This window comes from Hippocampus bargibanti, linkage group LG01, assembly GCF_051943395.1.
Source record: "Hippocampus bargibanti isolate YZ-2025 linkage group LG01, ASM5194339v1, whole genome shotgun sequence".
In the NCBI taxonomy this organism is placed as follows: Eukaryota; Metazoa; Chordata; class Actinopteri; order Syngnathiformes; family Syngnathidae; genus Hippocampus; species Hippocampus bargibanti.
This window is the reverse complement of record NC_142734.1, coordinates 33,730,261-33,751,086: the sequence shown is the minus strand read 5'-3', so window position 1 is coordinate 33,751,086 and position 20,826 is coordinate 33,730,261. Positions and strand designations below refer to the sequence as shown.

The 20,826-nt window shown below is 40.6% G+C and overlaps 1 protein-coding gene across 2 annotated transcripts; it reads right to left on the bottom strand.

Moving 5' to 3' along the window:
- Window positions 1–1,757: 1,757 nt before the first annotated feature.
- On the bottom strand, window positions 1,758–19,561 carry plekhn1 (pleckstrin homology domain containing N1). Of its 2 annotated transcripts, none has more exons than XM_089012448.1 (16): window positions 19,368–19,561; window positions 17,513–17,603; window positions 17,269–17,430; window positions 16,428–16,508; window positions 15,740–15,830; window positions 14,121–14,254; window positions 12,439–12,588; window positions 10,154–10,234; window positions 9,355–9,430; window positions 8,178–8,323; window positions 6,886–7,032; window positions 6,142–6,366; window positions 4,509–4,664; window positions 3,967–4,212; window positions 3,697–3,754; window positions 1,758–2,484 (listed from the first exon to the last, which is right to left on the bottom strand). In XM_089012448.1, exons 1-16 carry the CDS (start codon window positions 19,439–19,441, stop codon window positions 2,300–2,302), a joined length of 2,103 nt encoding a protein of 700 aa, XP_088868574.1. In that variant the 5' UTR covers window positions 19,442–19,561; the 3' UTR covers window positions 1,758–2,299. The 2 variants fall into 2 exon arrangements, with proteins under 2 accessions (XP_088868574.1, XP_088868582.1); XM_089012456.1 differs by having other exon boundaries at window positions 3,967–4,209.
- Window positions 19,562–20,826: the final 1,265 nt, after the last annotated feature.

The window sequence follows — 20,826 nt, the reverse complement described above, 5'->3', positions numbered from 1 at the left end:
TATTCATCAGAATACAATCTTAAATCCAAGAAATGGCTCATAAGAACCTAATCCTGTTGGTGGAAACAGAAGGCCATCGATGTTAAAACAGCCGACTACACCAGGTGCTGTGGCCACACAAGCCTGTGGTTGTCTCACTTTCGTAAAATATAGGAATAAATCAAACTATATGTAAAAAAAACACCTTTACGTAGCACTTATTTATAATAATGACTTAAAATCACCAATCAGCAGTTAAATTAAAAAAAAAACTAGTGATGCGTTTGTCCATCAAATTTGGTGCAAATTATTACGAGGTTTGATGATGAATGACCCAAGGCAACCGTGTTGAATCAACACATGCCGCTGCAATTAAGGAGCATTAGGCACCAACTAAGTACAGTTTAGCAGTTAATAAGATCAGAAACAACGATAGTGTATCTCCGCATCTTTTAGTGTCTGTGACTATATGACAAAAGGATGGGCTCCATAGTCACATTGTCCTCACTGATCACTGTAAACAAAGGCTCAGCCACCTCCAATAAGAAACAGACCTGGCTAATGGTACATTTCACAAGAGACGAGAAACGAAAATCTCGCATTTAGCGGGCCAGGTGGGATTTAACTGAATACTATCTAGTGAACAAAAGTTCAAACATCTATGTTGTAATAATTGAAAGTGTTCGTAATTAAGGACAGTTAGAAACCACGGCTATTTTATTTCCATCCTTAGCATTCCTAACAAGAAATACAGTGGTAATCAAATATGAAAAAGTACGCGCAAAAACGAACTTATTTTACCTTTTACCTTGGTACAATGTCAGTAGTCTGCTGGGTATGACCGATTGGTCAGAGATTTTTTTTCCAGAAACTATTGGGCAGCTACAAGAGACCACTCAAAGCTGTTACTCATTAGAAGGGTTGGATTGCAGAGTTTTTGTGTATGTGTTATATTGTAATTCTGTGTAGTTTATAATTTCTAGAATCAGTGGAAAATTAAGGTATATTAAGTGAGGAGTAGAGATTCTAAATCCGATGTCATATGAGGCGATAGTTGCGATTTTTACCTGTCCCGTACTTCTCGTAAATAGTTTAACGACGTAAACAAAAGCAGTCACGTGCTCATCTAAGTGACAGAAACACGTGTGGAACAAACTAATCGTGGCTCAATTCGGGAGTGGTGGCAAAAACGACAAATTGCTTAATGTGTGCAGTGTAAAAATATTCTGCATGACAAACAATATCGATGACCATGACATCCAGTTCATTAAGTGTTTTTTATACATATATTTTGTATATGCTGTGAATGTGATTGTTTTTATTTTGTTATTCTGACTTTTGTAAACAAAAGTACGTAGTATAAAAAGTATAGAAATGTCATTTATGCTATCCGACCTCTAGAGAGCAGTATTTGATCACTAGACTAGCACAAAAAAATTCGAGCGCTTCTAAGAACCGTGCAGTAATTTACAAATTTTGCCAAATATTTCTTGATCTTCTTCATAATTCATAAATATATTTATTAATTTCTCACAGATCTTGGAAAAGCACCTTCTGATATCGTTCTATAATTTAATCCTTTGCTTGACAGTGTTGGGCCGAAAAGTAAAGTTTTGACTTGTTTTTAAAACTGTTGCTCATCATGCCCTTAATGTCAAATATATACATATATATTTTTGATGGACAGGCTTTTTAATACAACGCTTGCATTGGATATATATATACTATTAGACTGTGCGGGTGTCCAATATATCCACGTTAGATATAATTGAAGGACATTTGGCTCGTTTCACCAGTTTATTTTCTTGAACATATAAATAAACACCTCAAACAAATGAACAGACACCACACTTGTATCAGAATAATAAAGAAATATTACATCCTCACAGCCCAAATAAATCTGTATTGACATACAGGAAATAGTATAGCATTGACAAAATAAATACACTAGGTTCATTAAAGAATGGCCAGGGGAATGTTTTTTATGACTTGATTTTTGTTTGTTTGTTTTTAATGAAGAAAAAAAAAAAAAACGTATGAAGAGATTTACTTCCTCCTGAACAAAATAAATTCCAAGTATAAAATACAATACACACCATTCGTGTCAAATACAGTATGTGAAATCATATGCAGAATGTATTATTCTTTTTTTTAAGAATACCCCCCCTTCACACACCCACCACTTCATCCGAATGTTTTAATGCTACTGTATGCTTACTGGATAACAACACAGCCTTCACTTGTTCGCTTTTATAATCCCACTGGTAGAGAGGTCCATTGTTTGCGCACGTCCAGACGAGTGCTAACCAATTGTTTTGCTTTATGACCATCTCTGCTCCGTTGCCATGGCACCAAGGCCCCTGGCCCCGGCGTGTAATCCCGTCCAGTGTGTTGGAATTACAGACGTTGGCTGAATCATTCCAGTGTAGTGATCATACTCCCAAATGTTGTCATAGTCTATTTCCTGGTCATCTGGTTCTGTGGGTTTGAGGTATGAATGAAGATCTACCAGAGGGAGAAAAGATAAACAGGCTTTTAGAAATGGGTCAAACCTACAAGTTCTTTTAATTTACTCTCTAACTGCAAACCCCAATTCCATTGAAGCGGCATGTGTCAAATGTGAACGAGAAAAGGATTTGTAAATCCCCCCCAAAAAATTGCAATTGTCCGCAAATATCTCAATGCCCACACGTTTGTTTATTTATTTATTTACTTGCCCTAAAGGACAACCGACGCCTGGGGACAAGTTCTGTCCATAATTTGTAAAATGGCTTCAAATGACTTCCACCGCTTATAGCTATATTTTACGTTTTAAGACTCACGCTGAATATTCAGGAAGTCTTGTTTTTGAGTTAGTGACGAGTCCGTACGTGACGTCACTAAAGGACCGGCCTTTACCATAAAAAAGACGCATTTTAGCAGTCCTTCCATCACGTCAATGTATTTTGCAGTACTTGTTTGGTCTGGGGACCTCGTGTTGCACCCAAAAGCCGCCAGGAGGCCAGAAGAGGGCGTCCAAGCTCCATATAAGGAATTTATCAGCCTGTGGAAACGGAGTTGGCCACAGGAGGTCGCCATTTTGTGCCTCTTTTTTTGGGTGAGAGATTTTCCCCCAATGTTGCCTCAAAATGGCAAAAATAAATTCTTTAATCAATTGCAAACATGTATGCTTTCCTCTTCAGAAGTACTTCAATCATATTAATAACTGGATGAGTAACAAGAGAGCATCTTCTCCGAATCTGAAGCCATTCTTTTGATTCTCGAGCAAGGCAAGATGTCTTGCCGTGACATCACGAACTGGGGGCGGGACTTTCTGAAAATCCCCAATTCACAGCTCATTTTGGTGCAATTTTAGCACACTTTAAGTCATTTTTATTGCTGTTTTGCATTTGACTAAAAATATCAGCCTGCGTGTTTCGGGTATTTTAGATGCCATAAAACGTTTTTCTGATGTCAGTTAGGAAACAAAAAAATTGTGTCGGTTGTCCTTTAAGTGGTGACAAAAACCAAACTGTGCCACTATGTTAAGACTAGGGCTCTCAGGTTCTTCAACTTAAACCAACATTGTTTTATGGACCTTGCTTTATGCACTTAGAAAAGGGACCTTCTCCAAATGTTCCCACAAACTTGGTAACAACATTTCATGACTTTTGTCCTTCACGTAGTGGTCTTTATAAACTAAGTATTGTTTCATCACGCTCATGATCACCTTCTTACCTGCTGAGTAATCATACGTCTGAGAAGAGTTGATCCCACAGTTGGACCGCTGGTGTCCCTGTCAACAGATGTGAAAACACAACATTGTCACTTCCTGTTGTCAGAAATAACAAATATTCTCTTTCATCCGCAGCAACTGATAAAAAACACCTGCACTAAAAAAAAAACACTTGCACGTATCTGTCATTTAGTCAACCACCTTTACATGTTGTACCACAACATTCCAGTAACTGGAGTGCCCTGGGAGATGAACGCTTCTTTATTTCTCACCCGCTCTTGTCCTTTTGAGGGTGCGTTCAACAGCTTGAGCCTCGACACGGCCTCGGCTCTTTGCTCCAGTTGACCCCTCGGGTTCTCTTTCTCCTGGCCCAGAGCAACTCCTTGCGACTTGGTCACGTCCAGGCTTCTCCGGTTGGGTCTGCCCATTGGTGGGGTGCAGAGCTTGAAGGAAGAGGGAGGCACCAAAGGGTTTTGTTGCTGGGCATGGTACAGATGACTGGGCTCCTGCCAGCTCTTCTGTTCGGGAAGAAAAGAGATGATTTGGAGATTGTTCTATGAGCAGCGCTCATAACTAAACATTTCAGACACTTTAGATTTTTTAAGGGAGAATTTATCTGCTGTTATTTACAGAAAAAAAGACTTCCTGACAGTTTTTGTATTCAAGACAAAGCCATGAGCTAATATCAACATGTTTCTTTTCTGCCTTTTTGGGGCATCGAGGTGCCAAGGAATCCTTGTTAAAATAAGGGGAGGAGCTTAACCCGTGTGGTGTCAATTGAACCTGTGATATGCAATATCAATAACCCCCTTACCGCGGCACCCTCTTCATCCAAGGCAAAGATGTCAGGGCTACAGGGCACGTCGTAGAGGGGGGACAATGGCTGGCGAGGAGCGCACATGTCGGAATGCCGCTGTGGGACATTCAGGGAGTAGCCAAAAGTTGTCTGAGATGTGTTCCAGCTGTTTGACTGATCAGAACAGAACCAAGTGTTAGTTTAGAGCAGTCATGGGATTTTAGATATATTTGTGACAAATAGTCCAAATGTATTAACTCGTTTACTGCCAGATGATGTGCAAAAGTGTCCACTCCAGTGCCAGGGTTTTTGTCATTTGCACTCAAATTGCAGGACCCACAAAACATAGAGATTTAGTTCAAAGCAGTGTAAGAAACTTGAGACTCTCTTCTTTCATCAGAAAGAAATAGTTCATTCCTAAGTTATATGGGCCCAGAGTTATCTGAGCTTGAAATGGGGGCTGTTAGAACTAGTTATATACACATCCGAAAAACATCCCATGTTATTCATTTCTACTTATTCTCATCAGTTAGTAAGGCCATATATGTAGGTAGTTTAGTTATTTGTATATGTTAGTTAGTATACATGTACTCAGCTTATGTACGTAGTTAGTATACAAACCTTAAGCTATCATGTTTCAGTCTAATAATAAATATTCATGATTGTACAGTATCTAGCAGATGATAGGTCCTTTCCAAAATGACATCACTCCTGATGTCTATATCTGCTCGGGACGCGCTCTGCCAACCGCACTTGTCTCTCTCTCTTTTGGCTTTGCTGTCCCATCAAGAACATTCTCTAGCTGCCTGATAAATAAATATTCTTTTTTTGTATATCACCTTGCCTCCTGCTGATTGAATATTTAGACTACACAAATCAAGAACCGAACCAGAAGAAAAGAACAAGATTTTTTCCTAACAGGGGCGGCTGTACAAAAGGCAAAAACTGACCCACTCGGGGGAGGGAAATACATTGCCAGAGGTTTGACCAGCACTTTATCGGAACTCCGCCTCCTCCCTCGCAAGAACAACCAAAACCCGAACAAATTCAGTAATGGCGCTCCACATCATCCTTTTCAATTCCCGAATAAATTCAGGAATGGCAGCGAATGAGTTACGAAATAGCACAGACAACAACTATTAATTATTTATCTTAGGGAGCACCAAGATCATTTGCGTGCCAGCTTGCTGCTAGGCAGAGTTTATAGGGCTCAATTACGTGTGTGTAAATACTTTTGCACATGCCACAAATTTCTTTGAATGTTTGATAGAATCAGGAAGTCAAAGAAGGAAAATTGCTTTCAAAAAACACCTTTACAAACTCTGTAAAACGAGTTTGTTTATATATCTTAATTTTGCTTAGTACTAACTTAAAAATATATTTACGAAATATATGCACTCTCTGCAAGACCCAATCTATCAGCCCTATAGTTTTTTTTCTGCTCATTGAGGTTAATAGGTTAAATATTTTCTAGTCATTCTTCTGTTGGCATGTCTAAGCTTTAGCACTACTATCACACGTGCACCCCATATCATGACTGAGCTCACCTTCCTACTCACGGTGTATTTATAGTGAAATGTAAGATAAGTCGACAGGCATAAGGAAGAACTGTATGCACGTATCATGTTCAGAGACCGAGCTGACTGATTACCTTGACAAGCAGGCCTTTCTCGAAGGGACGCGGGCCAGCGTACGGCGTGCTGTACAGCTGTGGCATTGCAACAGAGCTATCTCCCGACTGGAGGTAGGAAGTGCGCTTCGGAGACGAGTAACGCGTCGGCAAGGGTCGTGGGTCACGCTCAGGCTTGGTGTGGGAAGAGAAACTGCTGGTGCGGCTTCCCAGGCGGGCGGTCTCGGTGGAGGAGGGGCGGCTATACTGTGGGCAACAAACGATGCAATCATTCTCAAATTGGGCCTGCCTCATTTCAAAGCATTGTGACACTGAAGGGAGGAAGGAAATAGTTCTCTGTCATTTTTATTAGATGGGTGTAGGTCAGAGGCTAAGAATCAACAAGTCTTATTTATTGGCAGCGAGCCGTATCTGGGAGTTTGTGATGCGTTGCAGTTCTCTTTGAGGAATGTCATAAAATGTTCTGATATGCTTCATTATTTCTACAGTGAGCGTGTGGGCAGCGGGGAATCAATGCCTCGGTACACGGGATGTTGTTTCAGAAGAAATTCCAACTTAATTATACGTAGTTGGCTTTTTTTCTCTTGTCGACCTTGAGGTGTACCACCTGAGCCTTTTCGGCAGAAACAAGACTCTTGACCTTGCTTAATAATTAACTGGTTGGCAAGGGAAAACAAAGTTGCTGCTGTGCTCCAGTAAAACATGCACTCACGTTTTCCTTATCATTCACATTGTATGCGCTCGTGTACATTGATGGCAACTCACACAGAGCGGTTCCGAGTATCCTGGAGAAAGTGGGTTTTCTTCATGAGTGGGGAACTGACGGCAGTGAGATCCATGTCCGCTCTGACTGAACTTGAGGGACTCAGGGTAGCCTTGACTGTTTCCACTCCACCTGTCAAACTGTGGCGCCTACACGACACACGGGTTTCCACTCATTAACATGATGACACTGCAAATAGTATTGATTATCGTATTATAGTATTGATTTTCCGGTGTATAAGGTGCACCTAAAAGCCTTGATTTTTTTTCTCAAAAGATGACCCTGCGCCTGATACACTGGTGCACCTTATATGTGAAGTTATATTGAGCCACAACATGTCTCACAACTACTGTCAGCCATGACTCCATTTCCCCTCCCCCCATAGAAGAAGTCATGCGTAACCCCGGCCTCTATTGTAGCACCTTATACTGTGGGTGTGCCTTATATTTGTATTTTTTCTTCATTCATATACATAAAATAAACATATACATACATAAAATACACCATTCATTGGGGGTTGCGCCTTATAAATAATACGGTAATATTGACCCACAACAGGTCTCGCAACTACTGTCAGCAGCCGCGGACTCCTTTTTTCCTCCTGTAGAAGAAGTAGTGCGTAACCACATCTTCTATTGTAGCACCTTATAATGTGGTGTGCCTTCTATATGGAAAACTTTTATATATTTGTTATATTTGGAAAATTGAATTTATTGATTGAAGGTGCGCTTTATAGTCCGGTGCGGCTTATATATGGAAAAAGTTTGAAAATACACCATTAGTTGGGGGTGTGCCTTATACTCCAGGAAATAAATAAATACATAAATAAATAACACTTCTCCCTTCAGTGGAAACAAATTCCACGTTGTCATTTCCCTTCATTCGCATTCACGCCTATGTACAATTTAGAGTCTTCACTGAACTTAACAAACATGTTTTTAGGATGTGGGAGGAAACCAGAGTACCCTGAGAAAACATATGCAAGTACAGTGAGACCATATGAGCTCTCACATGGAATGGTCGGAGGCGGGAATCACACCCCAAACCTCAGAAGAGTGAAACCAAACACAAGACTAGCGCACTGTTTCCAACATGGATTTATTTTGAGACATGATGAGAAAAGAATAGTTTGCTTTGTCCCTAAGTTGGATAATTGCAAGTATCTTTAACATTCCCATCCTGGTGACTCACAATGTGTAGATAATATATAGCTTGCTCTGCTCATTGACGGCAACTGTGAACTACTTGATTGTTTAGTTTAAAAACAAAACAAAAAAAGTAGAACAGTTCTTACCTCTCTGTGTGTTGGCGTGTAGATGATGTCATAGACCGGGGGCGGTGGGCTGAGAACGGGCACGTCAGCAGCTTTAAAATGTTGGATCCAGTCGCAGAACTCTCTCCTATCTCGACAGGACACCACGATGGGGTTGATGAGCTTGCCTGGCAACAGAAAAAGGGAGGAGAGACGGTTGTTGGACAAAGAGTGTCATTCGATTCAGTCGTTCGGTGGAATGCGCCACGGTCAGATTGTCATTCAATGGGGATAAAACCAATTCATTCATGGAGGGTTGCACTTTGTGACGTTAGCACATTCCTGCAAAAGTTCACTCAGTGTATAATATGCATAACGCTGGACACTAGGGTGGGTCACATAGCTGTTTAGTTAGTATAATGTGAATCTCAATATTCTCCTCCGAGCGTAAAGCTCACATAAATGATCAACGAAAGCAGGTTTTAAAGTGCTGTGTATTTTTTTCAACACTAGGTTGGTATACTCCTTGTATTCATTTTCTTTCAATGGAGGCACTACAAACAAAATTGAACAAGATACTGCATTCACCCATCTATTTTTTTGATCTGCTTTATCCTCACAATCGTCACGGGGTGCGCTGGAGCCTATCCCAGCTGTCTACGGGCTCGAGGCAGGGAACACCCTGAACTGATCCCCAGCCAATCGCAGGGCATCCAGAGACAAACAGCCACCTGGTATCACAATCACACCGAGTGTTCCATTAACCCTCCGTGCACGTTTTTAGAATGTGTGAGGAAAGCAAAGTACCCGGAGAAAACCCATAGTTGTCACAATACGCCAAACATGTTCTTTCTAGATTCCAGCTTTGACAATCCTGTGTGGAGTTTGCATATTCTCCACATGTCCCTGTGGCTTTTCTCTGGGTACTCCAGTTTCCTCCCATATTCCAAAAACAGACGTGGCAGGCTAATGGAACACTCTAAATTGTCCCTAGGTATGAGTGTGAGAATCGCTGGGTCATCTGCGCATGCCCTGTAATTGGCTGCCAACCATTTCAGGGTGTCCCCCGAAGACACCTGTTATAGTCTCTACTACCCCGCTTGCGTTTGGGATGGATGCATGTTTGTTCTAGAATACACCAATGAATCACCATGTCACGGATGCCAGCATTCCCACAATGATAATACCACGCTTATTGTATTGCGCGTTATGTCGCTACCTTCAATCATAAAAGTGTTGGGCTTGACGTCTTGGCAAGGTGTGGTCACTGTGATCATGTTGAGCGGAAGCTTCCCCTGACAAAGATAATAAGCATGAAGCATTTGATAAAACAAGGCATGCGCACAACTCGGCAGATAAGAAAGAGCTTAAAGGACAACGGACGCCTCCGGACAAGTTGTGTACATAATCAACAATGGCTTCGGATTCGGAGAATATGCTTTCTTGTTACACCTCCAGTTATGAATATGATTCAAATAGTTCTGAAGAGGAAAGCATACATATTTGCAATCGATTAAATAATTTATTCCGTGCCATTTTGAGGCAACATTGGGGAGAAACAATGACCAGAAAAGAAGCACAAAATGGCGACCTCCTGTGGCCACCTCCGTTTCCACAGGCTTATAAATTCCTTATATGGAGCTTGGACACCCTCTTCTGGCAGCTTTTGGGTGCAACACAAGGTTTTCAGACCAAACAATAGAGCAAAATACATTGTCGTGATGGAAGGACTGCTGCAATGTGTCTTTTTTTCGGTCAGGGAGTGTTCCTTTAGTAATGTCACGTACGGACTCGTCACCAACTCAAAAACAAGACTTCCTGAATATTCAGCGCACGTCTTAAAATTCAAAATATAGCTATATGCAGTGGAATCTTTTTAAAATACGCTCAGTAGAAGTCATTTGAAGCCATTTTACAAATTATGGACACAACTTGTCCGGAGACGTCGGTTGTCCTTTAAATGGTGTTCGTGGGTACTATAGAATTTAAATTGACGTATTTATAAGCGTTGTCAATACCTTGTAGAAGAAGCCATTCTCCTCTTCTGATAAGATGATCATTGTTGACGTGTACATCACCAGTAGTCGATCACTTTGTTGCTGTAAAAAAAAAAGTCACGTGTTGGTTTCATGTACTCTTTTTGAGCACAGTAAATTACCCATATTTTTTGTACTAAGTTCTACAGGTCATGAATGAAAAAAACTGGACTCTTGTACAGTACTGTAAATAGCACAGCCACCTTATGATGATGCAATACAGTTACATGTATCAATATGCTTTTCTTATATTCGCACTATGTACAGTTTGTGTTTTTTTTATCTTTTCACCCCCCGCCCCACTCAATTGCTGCGGTGGACTGCAAATTTCCCCACTGTGGGACTATTAAAGCTTCTGATTCTGATATGTTACCACCCGCATTTCCCAATTGCAGAATTCCCGTGATTGATTTCTTTATCGATAATTTTTTAACAGCAACTAAAACTCAACGTTCTTGACCTACACAACTCTTTTGCAGCTTTAAAGCGGCACGAGGCATAACAGCATCTTTTTTTTTATTTCTGTATTTATTTTGCTCTTAAGCTAATAAAGCCTGATAACATTTTGTGGACAGATAAGACTGAATAGGGAAATGCAGCGAGGTCACCTTCAAACTCTTTGTAACTCTTTGAAGAAAAAAAACATCATGTGCATACTTTCATCCTCTGCAGTGAGGCCAAGTATGAGTCTTGCTAAATTTTGGGTATTGAATATTCTGGAAAGTGTAAGTTAGATTTCCTGACTCTTGCACAGGGTGTGTCCGTGGATACAGCTGACATTCCAGCTGTGAGAGGTGAGAGTAGTTACTTCCCACACCCTAAATCTCAACACACTTCAATGGGGCCGCCGCTCGTTCCCACAGTGAATAAATCTCAACAATCTCAGTACGTTGTGGCATGATTACTGCTTTGTTTTTTGATTTTTTTTGGTTCTCCATCTCTATCTGATACTCTTCACCTTAGGTATGCCACCTACCGAAAAAGTAGAACTGTTTGGCTATCCAACTTAGAGCAGTGATTCTCAAACTTGGGCCTCCATATCTTACGGGTCATCACAATTATTTACATTATATATATATATATATATATATATTTTTTTTTTTTTTTCTTCTTGTAAGCGTGCATACTTAGAGATGGAAAGTGGTGAACTAATAACACAACCAACATCTTAAATCAATTACTCCTTCCTACCATTGCTCTGACCAATCAAAGCTCAGATGTGATTATGACATGATGTAAAAATCAAAAAATGATTTAAGATGTTTGTTTCTTAGTGAAGATTAAACTTGGTAGAAGCTTTTTTTTAATAGTTGCTAGGGGAATATGTCAGCAAAAAATAACTGGACACTTGTAAATATGGGTTTATGCAATACAGCTATATATATATCAATATGCCTTTCTTGATACTTGCACTATGTACAGTTTTTTTTATGAAACTGGTTTTGCACATTTACAGTATACAGTTGACATTTTTATTTTGCTATGCTTAGAATATCTTGTTTTATATCCTATCACCCCCCCCCCCATCCCCTTGCAAAATGCTGCTGTGGACTGCAAATTTCCCCATTGTGGGACGAATAAAGGTTTTCTGATAACAATATTAGTTAATTTAATTTACAGGGATAAGGGAAAAAAAGGGAAAAAAAACATCACAAACCGTTTAAGGAGTTACATGGTAATTATATTTGATAATTTTGGTGTTAGTTTTTTTTTTTTGCTGTTAGCCGTTTTGTGTTGATTTATTTCATATTTTAATCTGCACCGCACTTCTGTGTATTTTTTCCTTTGAAATGTGCTTATAAATGTGGACTTCATTTATTCATACAGTGCACAATTGATTTCCCCAAAATTAGTGATTTGTATTTATTCTAAAATTAAAAAGACGAGCAATCGTTTTTTTGTTTTTTTTTTACAACACAAACGATTGCATTGCTTGACGTTCTTCTCTATTTGTCCCGAAAGCAAAATCCTGACTGTGCTCCAGTTTACAGTGCCGGACCGAACTATGCTAATCATTGTTTAAACATAAATAAAGGCAAGAAACGGGTGTGCAGGAGAGGCCACGTCACTCCCCTTTTTTTTATTCAACCCTTATGTTATGCAGCGGAAGTGTAATAAAAATGTTACACAATTTGAATACTCTGTGACTCATTTCCTACTTTCTTCAAGTTGTGTCAACAATTCAATGAGCCTGAATGCAATGACGCAGCAGTTTTATGTTTTCCGAAAAGCGACGAAAAGAACATGAGTGTATGTTTTGGTTGTACCTGACAGGGTAGGTGCTGCAAACGGACTTTGGTGACATGGGTTATGGGGCCCAGGCTGTCCCGCTGCGAGCCCTCCCACTCATAAATGGGCTCTTTGTTGATTGAGTTCCTCAGTTCTTCTCTTCCTGCAGAAGTCTTCTCCTGGTTTTGCTACCAAAGAAACACAGTGCATCAGGGAACTTAAACACAGAAGATGACTCAAGAACCAGCTGTCAATCAAAGTGCATGTCCCGCCTCCACCCCCCTCATCTCATTTTCATCAGCCGGTTGCACACCTGAAAACATGACGTATGTAGCGGTGCTTAGGGGTTAAAAACGGTTGTGGTGTGGTCAAGACCGCTCCCTGCTCTTGGGCCCTGAAGGAGCGCTAGGAGTGATCTATTTAACTCATCTTGTGCACACACGCACGCACGCACGCACGCACACACACACGCGCACGCACGCGCGCACACACACACACACACACACACACACACACACACACACACACACTCCCTGTTTCTTCATTGCTTGGTGAAACAGATATTTTCCCACCGGGCAAGTTGAGACATGTATGAAAGTAAGGTCCAAGTTATGGTGAGAATGATTGTTTTGATAATTTTTGGACCTCTGCTTGTTCAGTATTCTGTCCTTCTGCTTTTCCCAATCTGATTGTGATCCAACAGAATGATTTGGCTTTTTCCCCACCTGGCTTTTTTCCCTGTTAGTTTATCTCATTTTAGAAAATTGGCAAGAGGAAGAATAAAAATGAAAACTGTCCTAAAATAAAAACAGTGCCATTTAATTAAACTCCATCTGTTACTTTCATTTAACTCATTTGCTGCCATTCCCGATTTGATTCGGATTTGAGCTACAGCTGTTGTTGAAGCGCTATATAAATCAATATGTATTGTATTGTATTGTATTGTATTGTATTGTGGTGTGTTGCGTCGCATCGTATTGTATTGTATTTTGGACAGCCCGCTCATTTCAAGCTCAGATAACTCCAGACCCATATAACTTAGGAATTAACTCTTTTTTCTGATGAAACAAGAGAGTCTAAGGTTTCTAATGCAGTTTTGAATGTTTATGTAATCCTTAGTCTCAATATTCTGTGGGTCCTGCAATTTGAGTGAAAATGACAAAAACCCTGCACTGGAGTGGACACATTTTTGCACATTGTCTGGCAGTGAATGAGTTAAAAATATAGTGCTAGCTCTACTTACAAAATTAATTAGTATTAAGTAGTCCTGGAAAAAAAATCTTGACTAGGAAATGTAAGTAGAGACGCATTTTCCATGTAAATGCATTAATCCATTCCAAATCTCCCAAAATTCACACATAATTGTTTTTTAAAGACTAAAAATGGATCAAAATATATAACAAATGTGTTAAAATTAAAAATTAGGAATAAAAATTGTCTCACACACACACACACAAACACATCTCACAGTTCATCTTTTTTTATACTTTGCACCAAGTACAGTTCTTTTTATGAAACTTTTTTGTTCAGTTGTACATTTCAGTCTCCTGATATTTTCTTTTGTGCGTAGAATACTAATCTTTTGACCCCCACCCCACGCCAAATATCCCCATTGTGGGACTATTCAAGGCTTTCTGATTCTGATCTCACACCAATACTAAAGAACACCATTCCACTATTCATCTGGCCCAGATGTGACAATCCATTTGTAAAAACTTACTTTGACTCTAGTGTAGTTTTCGGGTGCGACAGCGTTGCCGCCATTGGCTTCAATATTTTCCTTCAGAAGACCAAACCATCGCTCCATTTCTTGTTGGTTGGAACAATAGACGATGATGGGGTTGAGACTAACACCTGTGAGGAAACAAAGATCATTTATTGCCAAGATAACTTTACACTTAGTCAAGGAGTTCCCGCTTGGCTTTCCTTATTATGACTAGAATGCAGTAACTGTTCACATATGTGGAAGACCACACGTCACACGGTTTTCTTCTGAAGATCCCCACAAGAATTTCAAATCATCGCGGTGTAGTCCTCCCACACACTGAGAGCCCGGAAGGAATGGGAAAGACTTTCCCCTCGATCAAATGTGCACATACCAGAGATAAACGGCAAAGAAGTTTGATTTAATTTTTACTGGAAACAGATGCCTTAACAGATGAATCCATATATGTGTCAAAATTGAGCATCATTATCCTTGAAAAGGTCACATTTGTGATATCGCTCCTGTAATGAGCTCAAAAGGTTAAAGAAAGGAAATGCTTTGGGTCTGAAACACATTGTTGTAGGTCACAAAAGTGGGGTTGTGTAACTTTCATGCCGCTGTTCACATTTCCTGGAACTTTCCAATCACTTTGCTTCGTCATGCTCTTCGTCGGCTGCCGTTGCCATTGATTTTCTTTTCTCGTAGAGGTAAAGTAAACGTCTCACACTCATCGCGACGTCAGATCGCTCACTTGACTCAGACTTTTATCACATTTCCGTTGTCAATTGGTTCCATATAGTCATAAGGTTTCATGGTAAGTGAGTGAATGGGAAAGCTACAAAATTCAAAGCAAATTTGAGTCAAAGTGACATAATAATATGCCCCCAATGTCATGAATATCCTCAATTTCTGGCATATTTGTCACCTTATTCAATTAGTGTTACAGTTGAGCAGCTGGGATCTCCTCCAGCACCCCCCAGCAAGCCTTATGAGGATAAGCGGATTAAAAAATGGATAGATTGGATGGAAGTTTCACAATGTTGCACTTCCACAACAATTCCTGGTGGATGGCAAGTTCAAAAATGAAGGTGGCAATCGTTTACGGAATGCATGGTAGACTTGCACCAGTGACCAGACTGAGACTGGTATCTGGGGCTTTTTTTGGGGTGGAGGGAGCAACTGGCCTCTGTGAACTGCACCTGTTGTCTAAAAAGTGAGGCCTCTGAGGCAGATTTGGCCCTCTGACCAAGGTTAAAGGGGGCCCCAACTCTAGTTAGTCTTGAAGTTGAGTGTAGGTGACGAAGGTCACAGCGCAGTTGAATTACCGGAATGTGATTATGTACGAAATGTTGGAGCTTGAAAAGAGCGCGTGGTAACATTTTCTATTTTATCGAGCTAGCGATCTACAAATCTAGCTAGCTACAAATCTAGCTACTATCTACCGATCTAGCTAGCTATCTACCGATCTTGCTAGCTGTCTACCCATTTATTTATATTTTATTTTTTAAGGACCTCCAGAAAAATATGAGCACAATTTAAGACTTAAAAATATTCTGCCTTTTTTTTAAAGATCTGCTTTAATTCCTCTTTTTTTAATTTAACATTTATTTCATTTCATATTATTCAGCGCTCACCGTTTATTTGAAAAGCGTACTCCATCGGTTGGCTGTGGTTGCAGTTCTGTTGCAGGTTGCAGATGGTAAGCTCTTTCAGCGGAAGAGTTCCCTGCACACAGAAGAGAAAAAGGATGATCCATCTATCATTTCTTTGTCTTGTTCCACATGATTTGGTGGACCAAACACTGGAGTGTTCTTCGGTCAGTTGTCTAGTAATTGTGGAAGGCCAACTGAATCATGGGTGTGAATCATTATAAAACCTATAACACGTCACTTGATGTGAATAAAGCATCCGCCATCTTTGTTTTCAATCAGTCACATCTTATCGTGTTTGAACAAGATTTTTTATTTTTTCATTTATCTAAACCAAACCGAGACGACCAAAGTTCACCGCCTCAATGCTGTCTCGTATGTGATGACAAAAACGGGCGCTTTGACTTCAGCGGACAAGGTGCTCGGATGATTAATGACTGCTCATGCTTCAGTAGACAGGTGAGGATATGTCATCATCCTATCTGTTTACCAACACACTCCCCCGGTTGACAGGATACGTACAGTATGTCAGAAGTAATGACGGCATGACTCCAACCTCTGATCCCGGCGAACATGAAACCTCGTAAAAATGCTGACGTCATGATTCAAGCATGGATTTGAAGGAAGGTATCGGTGTTTCTGAGGTTGAAGGAAGGAGCGAAAAAAAACTCACCTGGTATGTCAATCCAGGGGTGTTGTTGGACACAAAGTGAAGGTGTGTCTGGAAGAGATCCAGGTAGCAATCGTGTATATCCTGAAGTGACAATATGAGAAGCTTAAAAGTCAAGTTGGACTTGTTGCTTTAATTGACTTCCTTTAACAGGTGGCAAGATTTTGCAAACTGTCGATAAATAAAGATTATGTTGACTCAGCACAGAATACTGAAAATGGTAAATCAATAAACCCGTAAAGGTCACTGTCAAAATTAGGCCTTGTTGTCACTGTAAATGCATTTTATTTTTTTTACATTCAACTCTTGTGTTGGCGTCTCTAGCTCGTGACTTTTTATTTTGTCTGAGAAGAATCACCTGCCCATGTCTGTTGTCTCAGCTTCTGATTAATCGATAATTTCAAGGAAGCATGTCGTTGTTGTTGTTGTTCTGGATTTGACTATGCAAAAGCTACCCGTCTATCAGGATGTGCGATCAGAACAGCTCCCCTCCCACTCCCTGATGTTTTTTTTTTCCACCCAAATATGTTTCACAATCACCATTCGGCAAAGCGTGTCCAAACACAGGCTGGAAAATGGATTGAATTATTCACCGCAAACCACAACGTCAGTTGCATCAACGTGTTTCTGTATCTCAATGTTCGTACAGTAGCTTCCTGCAAGGCTGTACCGGCTTTTGGTAATTTTGACACCTTCCGGTTTGTTATGGATGTGTCATTGCAGTTTTGAGCCATATTTTAATTCTCATGAAGCAGCTCATTAAATTGGATTATGTAGAATCATAAAATGTTCCTATTGCTTCATCACGAGGCCATTAAAAAAAAGAATTAGCGATTCTGCTTACCTGGCAATGCAGGAAGCGGAAACGAACTTTGGCGCTGTGAATCAGCCGGCCGTAATTCTTGACGTTGATGCTGCTCTTCTTCCAGCCGCTTGCCGGGTCATACGGGAATGGAGGATCCCATTTGATGTTCTCGATGGTCTGTAGGTCTTTTGTAGACATTTCCTGCAACCGGACCAGCAATTAACATGGACTTTCCATACCCCCACAGCAGGACGGTTGCGTCGCAGATGAGGGGAGTTTTTACCTTCCTCGGGGTGACAGTGCAGAGGATATTGATGATACTGTTGGACTTCTCCTGCCCTTCTTGGGGATTCTTTTTGCGAAACAGGCGACTGCTGCTCAAGACGGAGAAAGTCTATTAGCACTTTTTTTTTTTTCTTCGGTGTTTGTTATTTGCTTCCCAAGTGAGTTTTCAAGGGACATTTCCTGTTTACAGGCGTTGCCTGTCATCCACTTTTGTCCCCGGGAGATAGAGCCAAGACGATAAGCATTTGTGATCCTATTCAACATTTCATTTTGTGTTTTCAAATTTTAAATCATGTGCAGACAATAAGAGGTGGGTAGTAACATTCTACATGTACAACATTACATTATGTCCGGAATTTAGATACGCTATGGATTTTACTTTGACATGAGTATTTCTCTTAAATTATGTTTATTTATTTATGTATTCATTTATTTTGTTAAAGTACTCGAGTACTTCACCCTATGCTGAATACTGACAGTTCCCTTTACAATTTTAATTATTTTGAGAACTATTTTACTTTTGCATAAATCATTCTAAGGTAATTTAATTATACCCCAACCTCCTCGGCACACAATTCCCAATAATTAACCTCCTCCCTTTGTGTTAATAACATCAGTGACAGGCATTTACCTAATTCGAACAATTGACTCCTGGGCTGCTGATATGCAGAGGAAAATCAGCATTCAATGCTTCTCTTTGTTTTGCATGACCCTCGCCTGCTATCATTAGTGTCACATCTTCATGAGGAAGCAACCTCGGTGCCCCGATAAAGCGCTTCAGCACGGCTGGTGCAGTGTCACTTTGGGGTTGACCTGCTTATCCGTCCGTGTAGTTGTGTGTATGTGCAACAAAGTGGGCCTTTGTCTGCATGGTGGGAATCGAGTCCTGTCTAATCAGGAAGTCAGAGACAGCATCAATCATTAGAGGCCATCCAATGCTTTTCCGCTACACTTTGGTTTTGTTTCAACTTAGAGAAAAGTATGTGAACTATACTCTGTGTGCAATCTGTGGGTGCAACATTAAAAAAAATAAAGTATGGATACAATGCTAATCAGGCGGCGCAGTTACACACCTATCATCTTCTAGTAGTTACCGCAATGGCATTTGACCACAAAAGGAACGGTAATTCAGAATTTACTGTGCATACTTGAGCCACTGATCCAGTTTGTAGTGTTTGTGCGTGTGTTTGTGCGTGAGTTTGTGCATGAGTTTGTGCGTGAGTTTGTTCCTGAGTTTGTGCGTGTGCGCGTGTGTTTACAAATACAAACCACATTTTATGAGCTTCTGGGCAAGTTACTGAAAACCAGAAACTGAATCATCAGTGAAAGCTAGAAGGACGGGTGCTAATGGGAATCAGATGTGATGATCCAATAGTGACTCGGAGCATGCCCAGACATATAATCCATTGGGATTCAACACAACCAGCCATATAAACCATCAATTATAGTGTTAAGGTCGTGACAATCTGATTTTGCGATATCGGGGATCACAGGTTTTTTTTTTTTTATTAAGTATGGTCAAGGCCTGATTTTGTTATTAGGTCGCTGGAAAACATCTGACAGCTGTCATATCATCTTCGCACTCACGGGGATGTGTGGAGGAAGTAAAAATGGTAACCGGATCGTTGACACACAGCCAGACGGCCCACCAGTCAGACAATTCTTAGAACCAAAGCCACCGGTATGACCCCCGTGTTACCATGGGATCTTGGAATTCACAACTCCTACTTCTCCAAAGGCTGACAAATGTTAGGAATTCTTTCCACCTCAGATCACGGGTAAAAAGTCAACTCGGAATGTGCGGTTCTGATACATTAAGAATAGACAAAGTATATCTGGATAATATGGGTTACCTGTTTCTGCGGATGAAACTTTTGCTGGAAAAAGCGAAGTTGTGCTGGGGCACACATGAAATGCTGCTCCCCATAATGTCACTCTTCGCGCGTTCGTATATATGTCCTCAGTCGGAGAAAAATAAAGTATTTGGTGGTATGAAGTAGTCCGGAGCTGCAGCTCAGTGCACGAAGTGCGATTGTCAGACTGAGGGAGAAGCATGTGAGCTGAGAGTTGTATACCGAGTGTGCTAGTGTAAAAGTAGGCGGAGCTGGGGGGGGGGTGTCATTGTTGCATGTGCGTGAATAATTAGATTGTCTCACACCTTATGGGACTTGACTTGGTTCTGTCTGGACAATCAATCCTGGCAGCTACAAAGACAATCTCAGGGGGAGGGATAGGAGAGAAGTGTGCCGTTTCACACCTTCCAGGAGCCAAACGGGTCTCATTGTGTGTGGGTCGCCACTGCAATTAAAAAAATGGTGGTCTATGCAAACAGACTGGCGTGTGTCAATCAAAGGGACAATAGGACGAAGCTTACAAAAGCATTCCCAGGCATGAGCTTGCTACTGTAAGGCTATTTCTAATTATCGCTGTTCTAATTTAAAACAGATTCTTTTCTTACAGAGTGTATTTTAGGTGTTCAATTACTTGACATGTTTCGGCGTATACTTCCGCAATCGTCAGAGTGACACTCTGACGAAGGCGGAAGTATACGCCGAAACATGTCAGGCAATTGAACACCTGAAATACACTGTCTGTAAGAAAACAATCTGTTTTAAATTAGATATCAAGTAGACAAGATGAATTTAATACAATAATTATCGCTTATGTTTTAACGACTTCGCCGGCAGAAAGAAGTTGACAAGTATAGTCCTCAAAACGTTTACCTTCCAAAACCAGCTCTATTCGTGTATACTCGTCAATTTTAAATCTTTGAGAGCCATTGTACGCGTGAAACGAGTATTCTCGCGATAGGGTACAGCTGTGGGATAACTGTGTTGTTCGCAATATATTTGCATTGTTTTGTAGCATTTTCAAGTTACACTCCAAATGTCTATTTTAGCGGATGATAGTGCATTTAAACCTTTTTTGTGAAAAGGGACGTTTTTCACCAAAAGATGTGGGGGAATGGGTTAAAATCTGTTAATTGGTTTGCGATTTTTTTCCCCAGGAAGCCTTATGTAACCCGATTCGTTTACAGACTACAAAAATAAACAGGTAACTTGTATTAAACCCAGGGAATATAACCCCCGCCCCACCCCATCGTTTTTTAGCCTGGGGTAGTCAGTCGTCTGTCAGTGTTACGCGACGTGAAGCATAGATAGTTGTGTCTTCGAATGTTTCTTTTATTTGCATATGGGTATGCAAAGAGTAACGATCACGGTTGCATAGGGAGCTCGCTCCCAAGAGATAAATTATAAAATATAAATAAACATTCTTCCCCGAAGACAGTAACCCTTTAAACAGTAACCCAAA